The sequence below is a fragment of the Solea senegalensis genome, linkage group LG4 (genome assembly GCF_019176455.1).
Source record: "Solea senegalensis isolate Sse05_10M linkage group LG4, IFAPA_SoseM_1, whole genome shotgun sequence".
NCBI classification, from domain to species: domain Eukaryota; kingdom Metazoa; phylum Chordata; class Actinopteri; order Pleuronectiformes; family Soleidae; genus Solea; species Solea senegalensis.
The window spans coordinates 5,897,442-5,918,585 of NC_058024.1; the positions used below are offsets into that span (position 1 = coordinate 5,897,442).

At 42.4% G+C, this 21,144-nt stretch overlaps 2 protein-coding genes across 5 annotated transcripts; one reads left to right on the forward strand and one right to left on the reverse strand.

Annotated features, from left to right (window-relative positions):
• The first annotated feature begins 761 nt into the window (after positions 1-761).
• Positions 762-6,356, forward strand: LOC122768647. The gene is made up of 3 exons (XM_044024802.1): positions 762-841; positions 3,272-4,437; positions 5,556-6,356. The coding sequence occupies exons 2-3, from the start codon at positions 3,409-3,411 to the stop codon at positions 5,913-5,915; spliced, it is 1,389 nt and encodes a 462-aa protein (XP_043880737.1). The 5' UTR covers positions 762-841; positions 3,272-3,408; the 3' UTR covers positions 5,916-6,356.
• Positions 6,357-9,307: 2,951 nt separating this feature from the next.
• Positions 9,308-20,861, reverse strand: LOC122768526 (bone morphogenetic protein 7-like). Of its 4 annotated transcripts, none has more exons than XM_044024584.1 (7): positions 20,308-20,861; positions 13,543-13,732; positions 11,016-11,164; positions 10,517-10,723; positions 10,352-10,425; positions 10,144-10,254; positions 9,308-9,505 (listed from the first exon to the last, which is right to left on the reverse strand). In XM_044024584.1, the coding sequence occupies exons 1-7, from the start codon at positions 20,702-20,704 to the stop codon at positions 9,356-9,358; spliced, it is 1,278 nt and encodes a 425-aa protein (XP_043880519.1). In that variant the 5' UTR covers positions 20,705-20,861; the 3' UTR covers positions 9,308-9,355. The 4 variants fall into 4 exon arrangements, with proteins under 4 accessions (XP_043880519.1, XP_043880520.1, XP_043880521.1 ...); XM_044024585.1 differs by having other exon boundaries at positions 10,517-10,713; positions 11,006-11,164; XM_044024586.1 differs by having other exon boundaries at positions 10,352-10,423; positions 10,506-10,713; positions 11,006-11,164.
• Between the last annotated feature and the right edge of the window lie 283 nt (positions 20,862-21,144).

A 21,144-nucleotide genomic window follows, 5' to 3' on the forward strand; every position in this document is an offset into this window, starting at 1 on the left:
CAGTACTTAATGTTGACCTTTGAGCTTGTTGGTCGGGAGCAATTACTGACCATTTCAAAGCGATCATTCTGTTTGGTGTCTCGCTCATTCAGGACAAGAACCTCGCTCACATAATGACCCCAAGGTGAGAAACGCGGGAGAGGATGAACGAGTGACGGCTCGGACCAGATGTGGCAGATGTGTTCCAATTATTGCGTGTGCAAGTGTGTCCATGCGAGGAAGTCTAAAGCAAACCGTTTCCCGCCCTCACTCCACCAGGCAAAGCGCCAAAGCCATCAGGCAGCCGTACGCCTACCGTCAGCTGAGGAGTTGCACAGCAGTCTCATTTCTAATTATACACACAACAACAGAGAGCTACATGGAGCTGGAAAGGAGAGAGAGAGAGAGAGAGAGAGCATGGAATATGGAGAGAGGAGGGTGATTACAGATGAGGGAGAGAGAGGCTGAGAGTGCTACTCAACGGCAAACACCGGGGGTGAGCAAGTTCAGATGTGAGAGAGAAAAGAAGAGAAGGGAGAGGGAGAAACATCAAATCTGTCTGAGAAAGGTTAACAGGACTGACTGACTGAGTAGAGTGGGAGTGTAAATGTAAAAAGCGAGTGGGAGGGAGAGAGAGAGAGAGAGAAGAGAAAAGGAGGGAGAGTGTGTCTGATGATAGTCTGTAGAGCTTGTCTGGATGCTTCTGTTCATTGTGCTGTGTTTTTTTGCCTTTTCACCTGGGAGGACGACACAAGGCAGACAGGTGTGTGTCATCTGTGTTCATGTGTGGCTGAATGTATTCTACAGTAATGTGAAGATGGATGTGCAAAAATCATGGCTGGATGGAAGGATGGAGAACCATGTAAGTCTCCCCACAACCACCTCATCTCATCATCTCATCATTCTTTTTAACTACAGTAGCAGAACATGTTGTGATGTGCAGTAGCTAACTCTGGATGCAATTTTTAAGATAAGGTAGGATGCACTTTTATTTGTCTCCTACAGGGAAAACCAGCAGCCAAATGTAGTAAAATATGAATAACAGTAAAAAAACAAAATGTAGGGTACAATATAAGATAAATAACATATAGAAATAGTATGTGTAGGTCGGTGTTTTCCTCAGTTGTGTCAAAATCTGTTTTTGGGGGGCGATTTAGGTTCAAACTAACTCTGAAGTTGAATTTCCATAGATTAACAAGCTGTTATGAAGTGGTCACATCATATACGGTTGTTGAAGCTGGACGACGGGACACTACAGTCCTGTCTGGGTCATGATGCGGTCATGCAGCATATACAGCACAGTACCTGCCTGTGTGTTAGTCATTGTGAGTAAGTAGCCAATACCTGGATGCCATTTGAATGAATTTCCATTTGCACTGCGGGCGTTTATCTGACTAAACACTTATCAAGTCGTGTCTCATGGTATAATGCTAAGGGTTCATACAGGAATGTTTGATCTCTCACACACAGAGGTTCGCCCAGCTATCCTTTTAAGGACTCTTGCATTGGCGTCTATTCATTTGGATAACCTTAACCTAACCACAGATCAAATCTTAGCCCTAAACTTAACCAGTTCCTCAGGTTCGTCCTCATTCGGACAGGACCAGGTTTTTGGGCTTAGAGGTTTAGAGAAACGGCTCATACCAGAGACATAGTAGTCAGAGAGAGTCAAAGAGGGTCCATTCAGTGGCATAAGCTCAGCTGTGGTGATGTCATCATTAATTGAGACATTCAGTGAGGTGAGCTTTGCATTGACAAGGCTGTTAAACAGGTCAGTTCTTCTCTTTATCTTCCTGCATCACCATATTTCTGCAGGGTCGTTGAGTAGGTAAGAAACTCTGTGTGTGTGTGTGTGTGTGTGTGTGTGTGTGTGTGTGTGTGGTGCTTATATTTAGTCCTGAGTGCACTGACTCACTCTGCATTCATGTAAGGAGGATGATGGGGTTTCAGTAGCTTGAGGTGTTGCAGACCACTTAAATCCAGCAAGAAAAGTGGAGCAATGTGTGTTTAAAGGGATAGTTCAGGGTTGTTGTTGTTGTTTTATTTGTTTTTTATTTAAATTCTCTCAAAGCCTCCAGCAAACATCTCCTGGGAAATGAAATGAAATGAACCATCGAATTCACCAAGAATAAATAATAAGACAAATAGGACTTTATTGTTTTATTTGTGCTTATTCTTGTTAAGGTTTGTAGTGTGGTTGTATGAGGCACTGACGTTTGGTGCTTTACCTCACTGTTAGACGGCATTTGCTGACTGGAAACCAAACTTTATTAATGGCTGCTCTTTGTTTCAACACTACTGTTTCATGTATATATGTATGATTATGGCCTATGCAGAACAAACGTCGGATCGCATTGACGAGCGGCGTTACGGACACCGTGCGCTGTCTCTCTCCGCAGTTGACATGAGATTCCGTGCAGAACAATTCCAACATCTCTGGCTCACCAAAGAAAATTACAAAGACTGATCCCAACGACAATCACACTTGTCAATCAATAAAAGTGGACCCTACGGGTCAAAGCAGCTCTTACAAGTTTGCCTCCCATCGTAAGCTGTGTCAGCACTTACGGTCCTTGTATTTGAGGGAATCTGTCCTGAAAGGTCCTTGAAAAGTCCTTTAATTTCATGTCAACCTAGGTGTGTGAACCTTGCTTGAAACACCATAGTCACAAAACAACATTGTTCAACTGTAGATAAACAACTCCCATGTGCCGTGATGTAAAATTGTTGATTTTCTCAATGGACTTTGGTGCTTTGAATGAGCCATTTACAATAACATTTACTTGTTATTGTAGATTTTATTATGTCCTCTTGATAAGTGGCTAAAATCAGTTTTTCCTTAATTGTGTTCCCCACTGGCAAAAAAACGTTTAACATCCTTTACCTTTTAGACACACTGGAACCTCTCTCTGAAAGATCCTTTCAACAGTAAAGTGAATTTACCCGTAATCTTACATCCACGCTTGACCTTTCACTTTGTCTTTCCATCGCTATCATTCCTTCATCACACAGTGGTGCTGTACTTTGTTACCATAGTAACTTTTTCCTTTGGAGACATGGCGACGTCAATCAACCTAAACCCCATCAATATAGAAATTGGTGGTTGGAAAGCCTTAATTTGAAGCTGATGGCTCGTCGTTGCAAAGGGGATATTTACAGGCAGACAGGTGGCACGCTCAGAAGGGAGTGGGGGAGTTTGTGGCAGAGGACAAATTGAAGTTAAAGTGATTTTTTTCTTTTCAGCTTTAGAGGTATGACATTTGTAAAAATGTTGGTTTCTGCTACATTTCAGATCGTGATGACACTGGACCTCATATCTGCCCTGCTTGCCATGAGACTAATGGAGTCTGCATCAAATGATAACAACACCACCTCAACTCCTGCAGGAGGACACGCAGTACCCGTGTGAGTGACTGGCAGAGTGAGCCAATGAGCTTCACACCGAGTCCGGCTGCAGTCCCAGACAGGGACAACCTTCCACTGAAGAAGAGGGACCAAAGACTGAGCTCACCATCACAGCAGCAGCAGCAGCAGCAATGTGATACTGCAACATTTAAGGCGCCGTATCCATACAAGAGCCACAGTGACTTTAAGTCAACACACACAGGCCCATTTCAGCCGGTTCCGAGGCGCGTTCCTGCTCTGTACCAGCCCTGGACGCAGCAGCTTCACACATCCAGCAGGCCCACTCCTCATACGCTATCTGCATTCAGGGAGCCTCATGGCTGGACAGAGTGGAGAGAGTTCAACCCCCTGCACTCCGGGTGGCACTTTTCCCAGCACTATCAGCACAACAGACACTCATCTAGCACACCTGTAGTCCACCCGGGCCATCCACATCAGCCCTCTTTGGTCTCTGATGGTCTCCACATGGGTGAAAGGTACGGCTGGGAGCAGCTGAAGATACTAAGAGACAGGGATCGGCAGAGTAATGGCCGATACAAAGGACCATACACAAGGAGAAGAGAAAGGAAGGTTGATTTTTATCCTAGGGCTGAAAAAATAACTCCACCATCGTTGAGCATTTGCCTACCTCACTCTCCACACGAGGACCAATTTGACTTTGTCAGGCACTCTGTTTCTGGAAGTCCCTTCAGAAGAGTTTCCCCTGGCGATGACTCAAACACTTTATATACCTCCATGAAAGAGGATGCATCAAGATCTCCACCTGTGCCCTCTTCCAAACACGCTTCTTCTTCTTCTTCTTCTTCTTCTTCTTCTTCTCCTCCTAACCATTTCCCTTGGCTGCTCCCTCACTTCGTGGCTGGCTCGCTCATCGAGCTCAGAGACGGGCGGCTGAGACGAGTGGAGCACCTGCAGACGGAGGACTTCCTGCTGGGATCACTGGCCTGTCCAGACCTGCGCCTGAGCTGCTGCACAGTGCAGAACATCTCGACGCCAACCTCGTCCTCCTCCGTCTCGCGCCTCCTCGTCCTGCTGCACGACCTGCAGTCGCAGGTGATGCACAATCACAGTGTGGTATTCATCATTCAGAGAGGTCATCCTTTTGTTTACAAAAGTGATGCATTCAGGTCACGTAGGGAATTAAAACAACCAGTGGTGTGAGCAATCATGTAAGGGGGCATGGGCTCAAGTGACAAAGGGCACCCCTTCAAAGTCAGTAATTGTCAGTGGCAAATCTTCTGCTAATTTTTATCTAAAAAGAGATTGAGTCTAAGGACTTAAAGATTAAGGAGTTTCAGTTTTCCCTGAAATTGTTACAATAACAAAAAAAATTGATGATATCAGAACTCAATAACACATTTGAACTTTCAGCAGTTTCACTGATATTTGAGACAAAGGCACTTTTATTTACATACTGTAATATAGACATACTGTAACTTTTCATGTGAAAAAAGAAATCCCCCCCAAAAGAAGTCAAAAACCTTAATGGTGTCAAATAAGTCTGAAATCAATAAATGCTTCCAAGTGTATTCAGCTGTATCTTTGCTGCTTGGCATTAATTCAGCAAAAATAAGTGCTCCAAATATGAACTCCACCACCACCTAGTGGACCAATGTGTGAGCTGCAAGTGTAATGTATCAAAGGTAGTTAAATGACTGGCAACGATGTTATCAAGTAATTGACAATAAAGACTCTGGAATCTGCAAAATAAAAAAAATATAATTTTTTTTTTTTAAAGTAAAGTAAAAGTAAAGTATCTCTTTAAGCTCCAGTGTTTAGTGGCAGAATTACTATCCATGGCAATGCCTTGAGCATGTTTTTATAAGTGTATTATAGGTGCTTTAATATTTAAATGATTTGGGTTTTTGTAGCTTTGAAATAAGCTTTTGTTTAAATCTTCTCGTCCAGAGAAAGCATTTCATGTTTTGAAGTAGAATGAATGTATAAAAGTGACTTCACCCTCATACGTCTGATGTATTAAATCAATGAAAGGGAGAGAAGGAAAGAGAGAGGTAAAAGTTGTGAAGAGCATTTATATGAGTTCTGGTATGCAAAGGCCACCGTAGTTCCCTGAATGGAGGAGTCCTCTGTTTATTGTTACCTCACTATAATTCTCACACATGAACCTTTAACTGTTGTCCTCTGGTTCTCTGTATGTCTTCCTCTGCCAGGAGGTGGTGGATGTCTACATGGAGTATCCGTTCTTTGTGCGTGGGCAGGGCTGGTCCTCGTGCAGCCCTCAGAGAACTGCCCGTCTCTGTGGCCTGCAGTGCCGTCAGCTCAGTGTGGGGGACGTCTGCCTGGCTCTCACGCCCGTCTCAGCCACACAGCCTCCACCGTCAGCCACCCTGGAGCCAAAAACCTCAGCCAGGAAGTCAGCGGGGGGGTTTGAGCCCCTAAAGCTATCACAACCACAGGTTCTCCCAGAGCCGCAGGAGCCAGCCGGGGGGGAGAGGAGGGTGGCAGTGGCAGGGAGGAGGAGACACTGTTCAGCCCCTGATCTGAGACACCCAGAGACTAATTGCATGTAGAAAGGAAGACCACTTGTTTATGGGCAGATAACAAGTCAGTCTCTGTATTAAGCTCCGCTATCTTCAGCCTGTATTTTTTTTTTCTGTTTCTCTCTACCTCCTGAATCGTATATCTGTGCATGACTGTATTTATGTTTTTAAATGACATCTAAGGAGTAAATGTGAAGCAGCACGATCGTCAGGGGGACTCGTGAGCACTTACTGTCCACATTATTAGGTACACTTGACACTTTTTCATAGTGTCCTGCTGCTGTGGCCCATCTCCTTGAAGTTATGGTGTGTGTTGTGCATGAACAGATGGTCTTTGTTTGTCATGAGTGCTTATTTTGAGTTACAATTCTGTCATCTCAAACCAGACAGGCCATTCTCCTCTGACCTCTGGCGTCAGCGAGGCAATGTTTCCTCTTTTTCGGACCATTCTCTGTAAAACCTAGAGATACTTGTGTGTGTGTGTGTGTGTGTAAAAATCAGTTTCTGAAATACTCACCATGTCTACATGGAGTTGCTGCCATGTGGTTGACTGATGAGACATTTGCATTAAGACTCAGTGACACAGGTGTACCTAATCAAGTGGCTGTGGGTGTATTTGTAGAGGTACGTCAGCAATGTTTGCATTAGTCGAAGTTAAAAATGAAATCTTCAAAGGCCTCTTCTCCTGTAACACACAGAACCTCTGTAAGACTAAGCAGAGGCAGTAAGTTTGAGGGAAAGTGTGCAAGCTTAATGCATATGTACTGTATGTGGGAATAATATTGTTTTAATTTCCAATTGATGGGCTCATACTCAGCTCATAATGTGTCCTTTAAACGTCCAATATGCTCCACAAGCTGTCACAGTTAGCACACGTCAAACCAAAATGATCAGAGTCACCTTGACAGCTAATGCTAATAAGTAATCAAGTCAATTCTAGTCAACAAGTACAACAGACATAACGTAACGTAATGTTTGCTTCAAGTTATCTCCGAGTCATTTTTTGGAGCTCTGCGTTGTAGAAATTCCGGTCGTCCCTCTCGTCTTTCACAGGACGCTTTGAACTCTACTCTCTGCCATTTTTGAGCCGCTCGTCTCAATGTTTCATTGCTGCGTTCAAGTGAGAACTCAGTAGATCATGGCGTGCACATCCTACACGGAACATTCTGAACTCTGAGATGGAAACAGCACACAGAGAAGTGCTGTACCATACATTCTATCCACACTGACCCTGACCCCTAACTCTAACCCCGTCATATTCATCGCTAACATCTGTTTCCTGATATCTTGTGAGGCAGAATGTTGCATATTACTGCACCTTCTCTCAGGTTGTTGCTCCGCTGGTGATGTCACTTAAAGGTTTTTCTCTCCTCTGCCGATGAAAGAGTTCTTCACTTTTTGAGTTTGAGTGGGGACTTCACAACGACAATCAACACCTTTGTAATCGTGTCGGGAGGATTTAATTTCACGCTTCTACCTCTATTTTCTATCTGCAATGACAGATGTAATTGTGTGTTTTTATCAGTGTGGGCTGTGATGTAGTCGTCGAGCTTCTCGGTGAACGTCAGTGTAAATGATTAGTTTGCCATGTTATTATATGCAAACATTGTGTGGAGGATGTGCTTTGCTTTTTTAGCCTGTGCTATTCTGAAGTCTTTTAAAGGCACAATCCGTAATCACCTTACAGCGTCATGTGTCAGTGCTGTGATGTCATTTCCTCACGAGTGCACAGTTCAGGTCCAGTGTGTAACGTTTAGGAGGGATTTTTGGCAGAACTTTAATATAATACCCATGTGTAATTGTTTTAAAATGAAATTAGTTTGGTTTTGGTGGCCTTAGAATGAGCCTAATATATGTACTTTAAACAAAGGCCTTGCTTTACTGAGGCTGCAATCTTGGACTGCCATCATGTCTCTACAGGAGCCCAAATGGACCGGCCAGCCAGAGCTGAAGCAGAAGTTTATATATCCTTTCCAACATTCTTTCCTTGATGCTCTTGGGAAATAAAGGGGAGAGCAACAAGTCCAATTGATTACAATCTGCTGGCTCACCATTAGATATCATTAATTCTTACACACTGGACCTTTAAAGTGGGACTTTTGCCAGGCCGCTTTTTGGCCGTTTACTCTATGAGCTTGACAGTTTTGGAGTACATATTTATACGACACCACCGTGAACGTCCATCTATCCATTGTCTACCACTACAGCTGACGCTCCCCTCTCTTGGCCATGTGCATTTGTTTTCAACAGAGCCAGTGAACATATGCCGGTTGTCATCCATTTCGCATGCTTCTGTGTTCTCAAATGAATAGTCACACGTTTCCTTTTCCTCGCTACCTCCAACAATTGTTTTCTCTGCCATGATTAAGCCGTGAATCGTGAAGCAATTCATGTTTCTCACAAGACCTCCCGATACCGAGGACTCTGGGTCAGCAGCCCTGACCTTGCAAGACTGGTTTTCCACTGACAGACAGTAGGTGGAGTGGAAACAGCCCCTATCTCCCCACAACAAACCATTCAACTGTCACAATGACTCCGAAGTTGATGAATTAGGGCTAAAATCCTGGCATAGTTCCGCTTTAAGAACATTGATACGTGGACCATGTGGTCTCATATTTGATGTCACAGTTAGGTCAGGCAGGCTGCTGTAAGCCTGATCACATAGCAGTTTCCTCACTGTTGTATAAATGTGTTTTTATGCAGTGTGGTTTTAGTAGTTTGGCAAAAAAAAAAGATATGGTACACCCAAAGAACAAGAACTTATCAACAAAGTATCACATTTATTTGGTACAGAGAGTGTTCAGACATGTTCTTCTGCATACCTTAACAAAGGGTTATTTGAGTTAATTTTTGAACCAAGTCAAGCCATTTTTCTTTGACCTCTGGCATCAACAAGGCACTGCTACTCACTGGACCATTCTCTGTAAACCCAGAGACGGTTGTGGTGAAAATCCCAGTAAATCAGGAGTTTCTGACCAGCCAACAACCATTCCATGTTCAAAGTCACTTAAGTTCATTCCTCATTCTGATGCTCAGTTTGAACTTCAGCAGATCATCTAAATGCATCGAGCTACTGCCATGTGACTGGCTGGTTAGATAATTAGCAGTTGAACGGTGTACATAATAAAGTGGCTGGTAATTGTATGATCTCTGCAAACAAGGAATGGTTGAAGCTTTTTCCAGCAAACTGTGTTTTTGAAGTGACTCAACGCTGCTGCGATTCCTTTTAGTGCATTTGTACTTGTCACACTATAACAGTCTTTCATTCAGCCTGTTCTCAGTGACCAATCCGCTGTAGTTGTTTATTCTGCATGGGCGGCCCAGCTGCTGCTCATAAAAACAGTCCTCCAGAATAAAAGTTGGTCATCTTGTCTCTGCTTCCTCCTCCTCCTCCTCCTCCTCCTCCTCCTCCTCCTCTGCCAAGTCAAGCCCTCCATGTTTGTCAAAGCTCACAGGAGGAGGACGAGTGATCAGTGGCAGCCGCAGGCTCTGACCACCATGTTGCGGTACTTCTTGAGGATGACGTTGGAGCTGTCGTCAAAGTAGAGCACGGAGATGCCGTGGAGTTGCGTGGGAGCGCAGCAGGGCTTGGGCACCGTCTCCGGATTGATAAAGTGCACCTGTGGTGCAAGAAGAATCGTAAATGAGATAAAGCTCAGAAGTGAAGAATCATAACAACAATGGAGTGGAACATGTGAAACACATCAGGCATCGTGGAAAGGGCTAAATACTGATGTGTGTATACTGCATATATCCATACATACATAAAGAATAAATACCTGTGTACCTGCAGTCATAAACTTAACAAATACATATAAATAGATACATAAATCAAAATAGAGGCATATGTATAAATCTAAAACTTACTCCAAACAGTATCTCAATTATTTTGTATGCTCTATTTCTATCAGAAATAGAGAATACTAAGTGTACATTACTTATTACTAATAATCTTCAACTTGTCAATGCATGTGAAGTTTTTGGAGATTTTGGCTTTATGAATATTACATTTACATAATAAAGCCAGAAGATTAACAATCTTGAAAAATTTAAATGAGTTTACATAAATTATCAAAATACTCATATGCAACTGATTGGTTGGTTGGTTGGGTAAATATTTTCTCTTAATTTAGAAATGCAATTCCTTGATTTGATTAGAGCCACATGTGTATAGTAGACGCCAGGTTGCTTTCCACTCTCAAAAAAGTGGAGCTTGTAGTCAAAGTGGTGACGTCATCATTGTTTGTGTGGAACGTACCAGAGTCTGCACTATAGCATGATTCGTGGCGTTCATGTAGGAGTTGAGTGGGAAAGCACATTCGCCTTCGCAGTAGTATGCTGCATATCCCTCTGGTGCTATGATCCAGTCCTGATCAGAAGAAAACAACAGGGCAAAAGGGGTTTGTTAATTATTTCTTTTGGAAATAAAAAATAAACCTAAATACATAGAGAAAAATGAACTGTACCTGCCAACCAAGATCCCTGAAACTGACATACAGCTCATGTTTTTTACATCCCTCTTTAGAAAAGCCGAGGTTCTCTGAAAGTGAAATAAACAAAGATGAGTACATGCAAGCATATCGAAGAATACAGCAAAATATTATAAACATAGATTTAAACAGTGTAGTCACCTGTTGCAGCTTCAACTGCCTTTAGTGCGTCCTGAACGGTCCTCTGGGGTTTGGAGCGGTTTGACTGGCGCCCCTTGTGGCCGTGGGCAGAACGGACGCTACGGAAGCGAACCTCGCTGGCTTTGAAGAAGACGACCATGAAGGGCTGCTTGTCCTGGGGTCCACTGCCCGTCACCAGCCCGGCCAGGCGGGGGTTCCTCCTCCGGCCTGCAGGGGGAGACATGGAGGAGAAAATTGTGAGTCTAAACAAAAGACAAAAACATGGCAGGCAAAGCAAGAATGTCTTATTCTATGTCTGTGGTATATCTATCTATCTGCAGTCATAATGTATACTCTGTCTGCTGAGACTATATTCAACATGTGCTTTTCCCTTTTTAACTGCAGCATTTAACGATCATTCATCGCAACTGTTAATCATAACTGGACACAAAGACGGCACTCTTTCAGACAGTTAATGCTTCAGTGGATCCTTCAACGCGACCGTAATGCACTGACTGACCGTGGCTGTCCTCCAGGACCAGGTGCAGGCCCAGGTTCTTCTCAGGTTTGACCAGCCACAGGTTACTGGTGGGGGTCAGGTCGAAAACCAGCCAGCCGTCCTCTGCAGCCCAAACATCTCGCTGGTCCAGCAGCAACAGCTCCACTTCACTGGGAAGAGAGAATAACACATGTTCAATGTCGAGGCAGATGTACGCACTCTGCTCATATCTACTGTGTAGACAGTATGTATGGGAACAACTGGCTTTGTTTATAATAACACATTTAGAATAAATGATTGGCAGCCAAGAGGTTTGATGTAAACAGCCTGAGATTCATTTTAAAGGGACAGTTCAGGTGTGGTTGTGTAAGGTAGTGACACATTAAGCATCAAATAACATAAGAACAGTTTAATATATATAAGTGTTTAAACATAATTTAAACATGTGTCTATGCTATTGTAAAGCTTTTGCATAACTGTTATTATAACCTTGCATTATCATGTTTTACGTTATTTCATGTGTTTGATGACGTGTTCTTTATTTGTACTTTGGACTGTACTTAATATATTGCTATCTAATTTTGTTAAAGATTTAAAGTTCAATATCTTTAGTTCAATATCAGGTTCGCTATATATTGCAATTCAATGTGTACATGCACTGTGCAAACACATAATCGCTATCAAATGTGTAATTTAGATATTTGTTGGGGTTTTTTGTCCATAAAGAATTTTACTGTCAATAATTAACTGGTGGCTTCAACTCACACCAGCCCTTCTTAAATTATCTAAAAATTACAACAATAATTATCAACTGATACTATAGTATTAAACATGATCACATGAAGTTTTTGTTCATTTTCCCCATTCAACTACAAGGTTTCAGCGCTACACTGTTCACTACTACTGCTAAAATTAAATAAGGTTCATTTTCACTTCATTTCCCTTCATGAGCTAATCGTGGCGACGACTCCCCACACGTTCACATCAAAGCAGCACTTAGGGGCAAATTTCACTGACAATAGACTTGTTTACAGACTGAATTTGAGACCCACAGCTGCATGCAGACGTCTCTCCTCTAGTCTGTGTGGAGTGGTCTTTTTGTGTCTGTGAATGACAATGGGGGTTTGCCCTCAACACCATCACCAAACCCACTGCCACAGTTGAAAGACTTAAAATGGTAGTTGAAGGTTTCAGAAGAGGGGATCTCTGAGGTAATGACACCAAATCAGCGCTGACTCTGTCGATCAGCCACCAGAGGGGACGCAAGGAGAAACATGTTTATGCCACCAAAAAGGCTCACCATATAAAATCTACATCAGCTTAAGTCTACACTGTCTTAATAATATGTTCTTCTTTGTCATTAGACGTCCAGTTTGTTGTCCTCTGTAAATCACTCCCTGCACCAGAGACCATAAAGAAAATCTGTGATATCACAACACCGCACACAAAAGCTGCCCCCATCAGTATGTTCAAACGGAAGAGAAATTAATTGTTCTTATTGGGAATTTGTCATAAGCTCGACAAGGCTAGGACCATTAGCATACAACACCCCACATAAAAAAAGTATATGTACATATAAATGAAGTTAACAGCATCATAAAAACACAATAAAACACACAGTAGTATAAATTCAACAACCCCATAAAGAGGAAATAAATAAATCAGAAACAGCATTTTTATGTACTTAAATGCATCTCGTTAGCTGCTCCCGTGCAGCTAACCCTGTATCACTTTCGCTAGCTCGCACGCTGAGTTTAGAATATTTAAATATTCAACAAACAATACCGTTGAATATTTGAATAGTATTTTTGCTTTCACCTTCACTTTTTCCAGCTGACCAACAGCCAACCACATGGGTATAAATGTACCAACAAATAGAGGCAGTGTCCTGGTTAATCAGGATAAGCTAACAAAATGCTAGTGGAAGAAGAAGAGGAAAAAGAAAGACTTGAAGGTTGTGTTGATAGTGTGGTTTTTTTTGTTGATTGTGAAAAGTTTTAAGTATACTATAAACATTTTGTGAACATTTGAATTAGTATTCATCATTATGGTTGTGATATCAATCATACAATTATCGGCTGGCTTGCGTTTGGACTGAGAACGGTAACTTTACTTGGTAGCCGGGCTTGGTGTGGGCTGTGTGCGATGGCTGTGCATGAACCATGACATAAATCGCGACACAGCAGACAACAACACAACGTACAACAGACATCCAGCAGCTCGGTTTTCTTTTTCTGCTCGGTTTGTGGCTGTTTGTCTCTACGAGACATCAAGCTTTGAACAGACTAGACAGGTGTTGAGGAGTGATGGTTTTTGTCGCCCAATCAGCTGACTGTTGTGGGTCTAGAAGGGTACTCTTGCTGACTCAGCCATTGGGCACAGCCCACACCCCTAGTAAAGGTATATGTTCTCAGTTGAAACGCAAGCCTGATTCAGGGCTTTACCATTCCAAACCAAACCGTACCATGATGGAAACACAGCAAACGTCTCAGACAAATAACGGGTAGATGTAAGCATATGCTCGAAGCTGAAAATGTAACACCCATACCCTTTTGAGCTCTCCTGCAGGACCTGGTAGACGCTGACTTTGAATGTCTCATTCTCGAAGCGCTCATGGATGAAATCCTTGTAAACCCTGAACTCTGCTGCCGTGACAGCCTCTCCCTCTGGAATACGGGAAAGGTCAAAACGAAATTCTCTCCGATGTTGCTGGTAGAAGAGATCCTGATCCTGGTCCACTGTGGGGGGGGGATAAGAGAAGAGGGTATAGTGTAAGAGCAGGTCTGAGGAACAGGTGGTTTACTTGAAGGATTAGCATCTGTGAGTCAACTCTTGATTTGATCGAGGCTTTTTCTTCCGCCGTGGTTCTGTGGTTAGTGGTTGATTGTTTTCTCTCCAGCTGACACACACACACACATACAATGAAATAATATCCCACGCCTCACGGGGAAAGTTTGTACATATGTGGAAAAACCAAACCGCAGAGTAAAATCAGATGGTAAACCAGTCAGCGGCTGCGTTATCTGACTTAATTGTCACCGGCTCAAAGGGATTCTCTGACGTGTGTCGCTCTGCCCACATCTCTGAAGCACCGAGACAGGAAAAATTTGGCTGCCGAGGGCGAAGGGGTTGATCTAAACATCACTTAAGTCGAGTCTGCCATACATGCCATTGTGGGGGGAGGAAGAAACACGCTCGCTTGCAGCTCAGTTTGGTTCCCTGTTTAAACTGCACACATGTGCTGACCACAAGAAAAGGCCCGTTAAGGCACTGCCCGGAAAACCACAGCAGCCCGTGTGCTTCTACAAACACACTCACATAAAGTACAGAGAGCCACACAAATCCGTGTGTGACTTAACTAACTTAACTAAGAGCCTGTGCCACCCACACCTCCCTGATCATTTTGCCATGTATGTACCATGGAGTGATTCCATTCTGATTGTAGAGGATAAAGTGAAGCAGCAGTAGCGGTGGCATACTGTATAGTGGGGTTTTCCGGGCCCGCCCTGAGCCGGCTGAAGCTCACCCTCGCACTCAGAGTTTCCAGAAGAACGGTGGTCAGAAAAGACCCCAGAGCTCCCTGGAGCTTTTCCAGTGTCGTGTTTTTACAGCGTCAGTCAATGTGTTTGTCCTTGGAAAGAGCAGTGGAGGTCTCTGGTGAAGGTGTGCAGAGCAGAGCAGGGCAGCGATTAGCCACTTTAAACACATCCTGCCCAGTGGCGTTCACCATGACATCATCATGACATCAACCACAATTCGTCTCTACTCATCGTTCGCGAGTGTTTCACTAAGCAGAGACCAACGGTTATACATAGTAGTGCCCTGACATCGAGGCACGTACACACACACACACACACACCAAAAGTCTTCTTAAAACACTTCTAACGACACACAACCCGCTCGTCGTTAAGAGCAGTGCATTCTGAACCCTGCGAGTCATTTGTTTGACCGCAATTAAATGCTGGAAGCGAACCAGGGGTGTTTTTATGAAAGCAATAATTGCTGGTAAGGACTTGGTGTGTTTACGTTAGAGACCATTAGCTGCAGAGATCAGACCTCAGATATGCAAACTTCCTTCTGGGAGGCATTTCAACACTTCAGACGTCTTCTGACACTGCAGGGCCACACAGCCGCCCCAAAGTATCGTTAACCTTCTGTTATTTTATAGTAAGTGGGAGTCTTTACGTATCCGCGTGGGTGGTTTCAAGATGCAACACCTTTTCAGCAGCGGCACAACTTTGAAAATGGACGAAAATGGGATCTTGAAGAATAATGATAGTTGAAAATGTTATTATTCAGCATGACAGCCATGTGTTTTGCCTTGTTTTATCAAAGTAAATATTGCACCCTAAACTGGCTTGTTAGCATTCTTTTGTGTTATCTTATAAATCCACTGCAGAGGACAAGAGGGGTGAAAAGTATCCAAGGAAAGGCCACGTGATTACTCAAGCAGTTAAGAGTAAAGTACACATAATGGGGAGACAGTTAATGAGATTTCTCGGGTTGGATAAAAAGTGTTTCTTCTTATGATCTCCTTATGCTACCTACAGATCAGCTTAGCAGGACAAACACATTTCTTCCAGCTCGTTCTCACCAGTACAATGCTCCTTCTGTTCTTCCATGAAGTGGTCATTCTTCCACCATTTGAAAGCATTATTTTTAATGAAAGCCAGTGGCCTTCCCATGCTCTGAAGGTATGTTGTGATCAATTAATCGTGAGTGTGCTCATCTGCAGGCAAAGTCTTCAGCAGCTGTAGCCAGGGGAGACTTTGGCTGCATCCACAGCAGTTCCAGTTTTTAAAGTTTCCTCAAAAGCAGAACTGTGTAGGATATTTACCCTTATTCAACAGCTTCAGGCTCATTGTGATGGTTAAATGTCTTGTTTCAGGGAGCTTGGGTGCTGTCTCCTCTCCCCCTACTGTTTTTTACTGGTGAAAAACTAGCCTTGCAAGATCAGGGCCGCCAACCCGGAGTCCTCAGAATCAGGGAGACTCAGGTCTCACGAGAACGGTGGTGTCGTAAAAAAGTCCTGCTTTAAAAACTAAAACGATCCACTTCCAGGTGCGTGTTTCAGCTCCCTGTAAGAAGTAGTTATGAGACCAAGAACAAGGTGGAAGTAAATCTGAGAATTTGTGTCGACGTGTGGAGCTTCTTGTTCTTAGCGGTGAGTTGTCAAAGTGGTTGACGGGTCGTAATTTATTAAAGGTCTCCATCGCTGCATATCCACACTATATCCAGCTATATCCACATTAAACAATTTTCATTAAACCTGTTTTGTCGCTATTTTACAGTACTTTCTGAAACTAAGCAAACAAGCGCAGGGATGTTTTTAGGGCTGTTATTACGGACGCAAATGACTTCTGACTTATAAATAAGGAAAAAAAAAACAGAGCCAGTAGCATTTTAAATGTCTTTGTTTGGTCTTAAAAATGCCGGGATAGTATGCACAACAGATGTACCCGGGGCAGAATTTATGCATTTTTTAACACAAATTGGAGTTTTGTGGATGCAGCTTTAGAGCAAAGTCAGGCCTTTAGAACTATACTCAGTACATTTTAGAAACAACGGCACAACAGCGGCCTTGTGTCTTGTTGTGTGTTGACAATGAGACTGATTTTTTCTGCTGTGACAACCTGTGGTTTGTCGTTCAAACTGAAGTTAACACGCACGGCCGTGAACATGCATCTCTTTACGGGGTGATGACACCAGCTCGTGGAAAACAGGGGCTGATACCAGAAATGTGGCTGTCGAATTGAAAAATGATTAAGAACCACTGACTCTGTGCACTTTATACCCAGCTGCACAGGCAGAAGCTGGGATGGCTCAGCGACAGCTCTCCCTCACACTGGAAGTTGTGGTCTTTGCTAAGGAAAGAAGTCCAGTTTAGGCTTGAAGCGATCATTCAAGGACCACCATGACAGAGCCACTCCAGCACGACGTGGGAGCATGAGTTAAAAACTCCGCTGATCACCAGCACCGGAGGCCGTGGTGAGTTTGAGAGAGAAATAATACAAACACAATGTGTCCCTTTTCCCCCTCCTTCTGCCTTATAATCAAAGTCTTCAGATGTTCAACCGCATAAATCTGTTACTCGTTTCCAGAAACAATGTTTCCAGATCTCATTAGCTACAGACTGTAAGTCAGAAGTTCACAGCTAAGGACATAAAATTTTATATAATGCATTTTAGATTTTTTTGTAACGGTTTCCAAATGTTTAGCATTAATTATGTGGTTAAGGCTGATATATAAAAAAAAAAAGACGGATCCTCCGTTAAAGCCTTCATCTCGATCTCAATAGTAAACAGATGGGTTAAGATTTCATAGAGACACATCTCTTAATGAACAAACTTCATCTCCTCACGTTGACCTATAACCCCCGTACCGGGACCTGAGGCGGAGGAGGGCAGTAAAGAAGACACAGTTTTGGTTTTGGATGTAACCACATCCAGATATGAGCCACAGGCATCATGCCATCTGCCTGTTTCACCGTAGCAACATCGGAGTTGCTGCGGGATCTCCAAGGGAAACAAAGGCAGGAGTTGCATTTAATTCATTCAATAACAGTAACTCTTCACTTCCACCTGTGCTGTAAGACCTGAGACCGTTCACAGTTTCAACACCCTCTCTGAATCATTATTGCGACTGGATGGGAAAACCGTTATCTACAAATTCAGCTAATTATATTAAGTAGTAAGAATGTTTTTTTTCTGACGTCAGCTGACTTCACATGCATGCCGTGATTTTAGAATTCCCACATTCCCAGTGATGTTTGCCAATTTGGCAATGGAGTTAAATTAGACTTTCTTGGTCCCAAACAGGGGCTTTTCAAAAAATGTCAGAGAAGTGACAAATAACTGAGAGTACAGTTAAGAAATACAAATGGGATACAAAATTGTGACCATGAGTTAAATCATTTTTACTCACTTTTTATTGTAGTAAATAAACTTACTGTTGATCTGTAAAATAGAGCCTGATCAAGAAGGTCCTGATATTTTCTGCCTTGGTCTTGTCTCGTTTTATTTACTCTCTAGTCTTAGTTTTGACCTTGTCTATAAAACTCTTGGTCTTCCCATGTTTCCTTTAAGTCTTGGTCTTGATAGTCTCTGGTTTTCACTGAGCCTCAGTCCCTAAACGTCTTTAGTGTATTGTTATGTTATGTAGTGTTCTGTGTACTCTCTGGTCTCAATCTTGACCTAGTCTATAAAACCCTTGATTTTGCCTTGTTTGCTGTACTCTGTGGTCTTGATTTGGTCTTGGTACCTAAAAGTCTTGGTCATTTTCTTGGTCTCACTGATCTCTGGGCTTGGTTGTGACTTGGTCTCAGTCCCTAAAAGTCTTGGTCTTTGTACTCTCTGGTCTTAGTCGTGACCTAGTATGTAAACCTTGCTGTGGTCTTAGTCTTGACTCAGTCTTGCTGTGGTCTTAGTCTTGACTCAGTCTTGGTCCCTAAAAGTCTTGGTCTTTTTTTACGCCCCTGGTTTCCACTTAGAAAAACCCTACAAATCTTGGACTTGTCTTGTTCCCAGTACTCTCTGGGCCTAATCTTGATCCAATCTCTGTCCCTAAAAGACATGGTCTTGTCTTGGTCTTGACTTGGTCTCATTTACACAAGTTGTGACTGCTGAGATTTACACCCTCCAAACAACAGACACAGGAGAGCGCACACACACACCTGCAATACCAGAGATAACTATGGCAATAAACTTGTCTCTCGCTCACCGGGGGATTTAAAAATGCCTGTTCAGTTCGTACTCAGGCAAAACAAAGCCACGGTGAATCCTCCCCCTAGAGCTTTGAAGAGATTCTGGAGAAATCAGATAGAGCCACGTGGCCACAACATTTACAACTCTGAATGCATGACGCTTGGGTTCAGGTGTAGAAATTGACCTAAAAGCCACAATGTTAGACATTTTCACTATGACACACACACACTTCCTCAGTGTGATATTGTGGATATAAAAGGCTTCACTAAGAAGCTATCAAAGCCAAAACTTTTATATAATTATAATGATCTTTTTTTTGCTGTGGTATTGGGCTACTTTGTGACCGGTGATAATGAATGACAGATTTTCATCTTGACACTCGGCACAGTTAGCACAGGAAAATGTCTTGTTATGATTATCCTAAACTAACAGCACTTAGCGATGTCACTGTGATAAATATAAAAAAGAAAACGTAAACAGACAGACTCCTTTGTCCAAAACCATGCCCTCTTTTGGTTTGTGTCCATCAGCTTAATGTTACTAATAACAACAAACTTTAATGAACATTAAAAAAGTTACAAAATGTGTGAAATTTCTCACAAAACCATGTTACTTATGTTCCTAAAACAATATGTTGCCAGAAAAGGTGTCAACATGTTGTTTATCTCAAAAAAAACATGGGACTAATGTAAGTAAAAAACAACTTTACATTAGTAACAAAATGTTATTTTGTGACAAAAACATTACAAAACAAATCTGCAAGTGAAGAACCAAAATCTTAAATACGATCATATGGTCCATAAAATGTGTTGGCTTGATAAAATGTTAATTTCTCTATTCACACATTCTTGATTAATCAATTTGTTGTTTGGTCCAGAAAATGTTGAAGATTATTGACCTGTTTCCCAAACCTCAAACTTTAACTTCAAACAAACATCAAAAGTTCTCATGATTTCTTTGTTATCTGGCGCAAAGCAGCCAGAACATGTTTACATTTGAGAAGCTGAAACATCAGAGAACTTGTTTGAATTCTTAAAATAAAAAACACGAGAATTATCAAACTAGTTGATTATCCATGCAGCTCTTATCACAGGATTATTATCGGTCCTTACAGGTTAGAGAATGGTTATAATGAAAATTCACTCATTACACGCATGTTACAATTATATATACATACATATATATATATATATATATATATATATGTATATATGTATATATGTATATGTATATGTGTATATATATATATATATATATATATATATATATGTATGTATATATGTGTGTATATGTATGTATGTATGTGTATATATGTATGTGTATGTATGCATATATATGTATGTGTGTATGTATATATGTATACATGTGTTGTGTGTATGTAGGTATACATACATATATATAACATGGGTCACTTTCATTGTTATTTTTATATTTTTATTTTTATTCCTATCTTATTTTATTTTTATTTCCTATCTTTATATATATATATATATATATATATATATATATATATATATATATATATATATATATATATATATATATATATATATACATATATATAATGTAACAGCATATGAAAGACAGTGAAACTGTGACTGAAAACTTACCAGTGTTGACAAAACTCATCACCATATCCGCGTCCACTAAGAAGCGGCTGTCCTGAGGGGTCACCATGGGGGAAGCGTGGGTCGGTACCACGGGTTTGTAATAGGAATAACCGGGTGGTCCCACATCAGTAGAGATGGTGTTGTACAGGTCCAGCATGAACATGGGGGCAGCGTTGTGTTTGGTGTGGACGTGGGGCCGCGGACGGTGCGGCAGCCCCAGGATGGAGAGGATCTCCCGCTGGATCTCCCTGCGCTCCTGGCTCCGCAGCCGCCGCTGGATGAAGCTGGAACGCACCTCGTTGTCCGTGGAAAAGTTGGAGAAGGCGACCTGTGTGGCCAACGCGCAGTAACACAGAGACACGAGGGTCGTCACTGTCGCCAAGGCGCTGCTCACCATGTTTAAACCCAATTTTACGCGCGGCTGTTACAAGTCGAGGTGTAAGATCGGAGATGCGGTTGTTTCATAAAAAGTTGTCCTTCATGTGAGAGAAGTTGAAAACAGTCTCCTCTGTTAACTCTGGTTATCATCCATTCACAGTTTGTCGCTGCGTTGCGCACAGTCTGATGCCGCCGTGCGCTTTTCCTCTGGATGGCATTTTGGGAATTGGTTTTATTGCGCCTGTGTCAGGGGAGGAGCAGGAGGGATCAACCAGAGCTGGGAAGCCTGGGAGAATGAGTGGGAGTGAGGCAGTGAGAATGAGGATGGATCGGTGTCCTTTCATGAAATCCAATTCTCTATTTCAGTAATGAGATATTTGGGGTGTGGACTTTAAGTGTCCAATCACTGGGTCCTTTGTTTGGACACGACTGTTGAGCCACTAATGAAAGTGACCAATT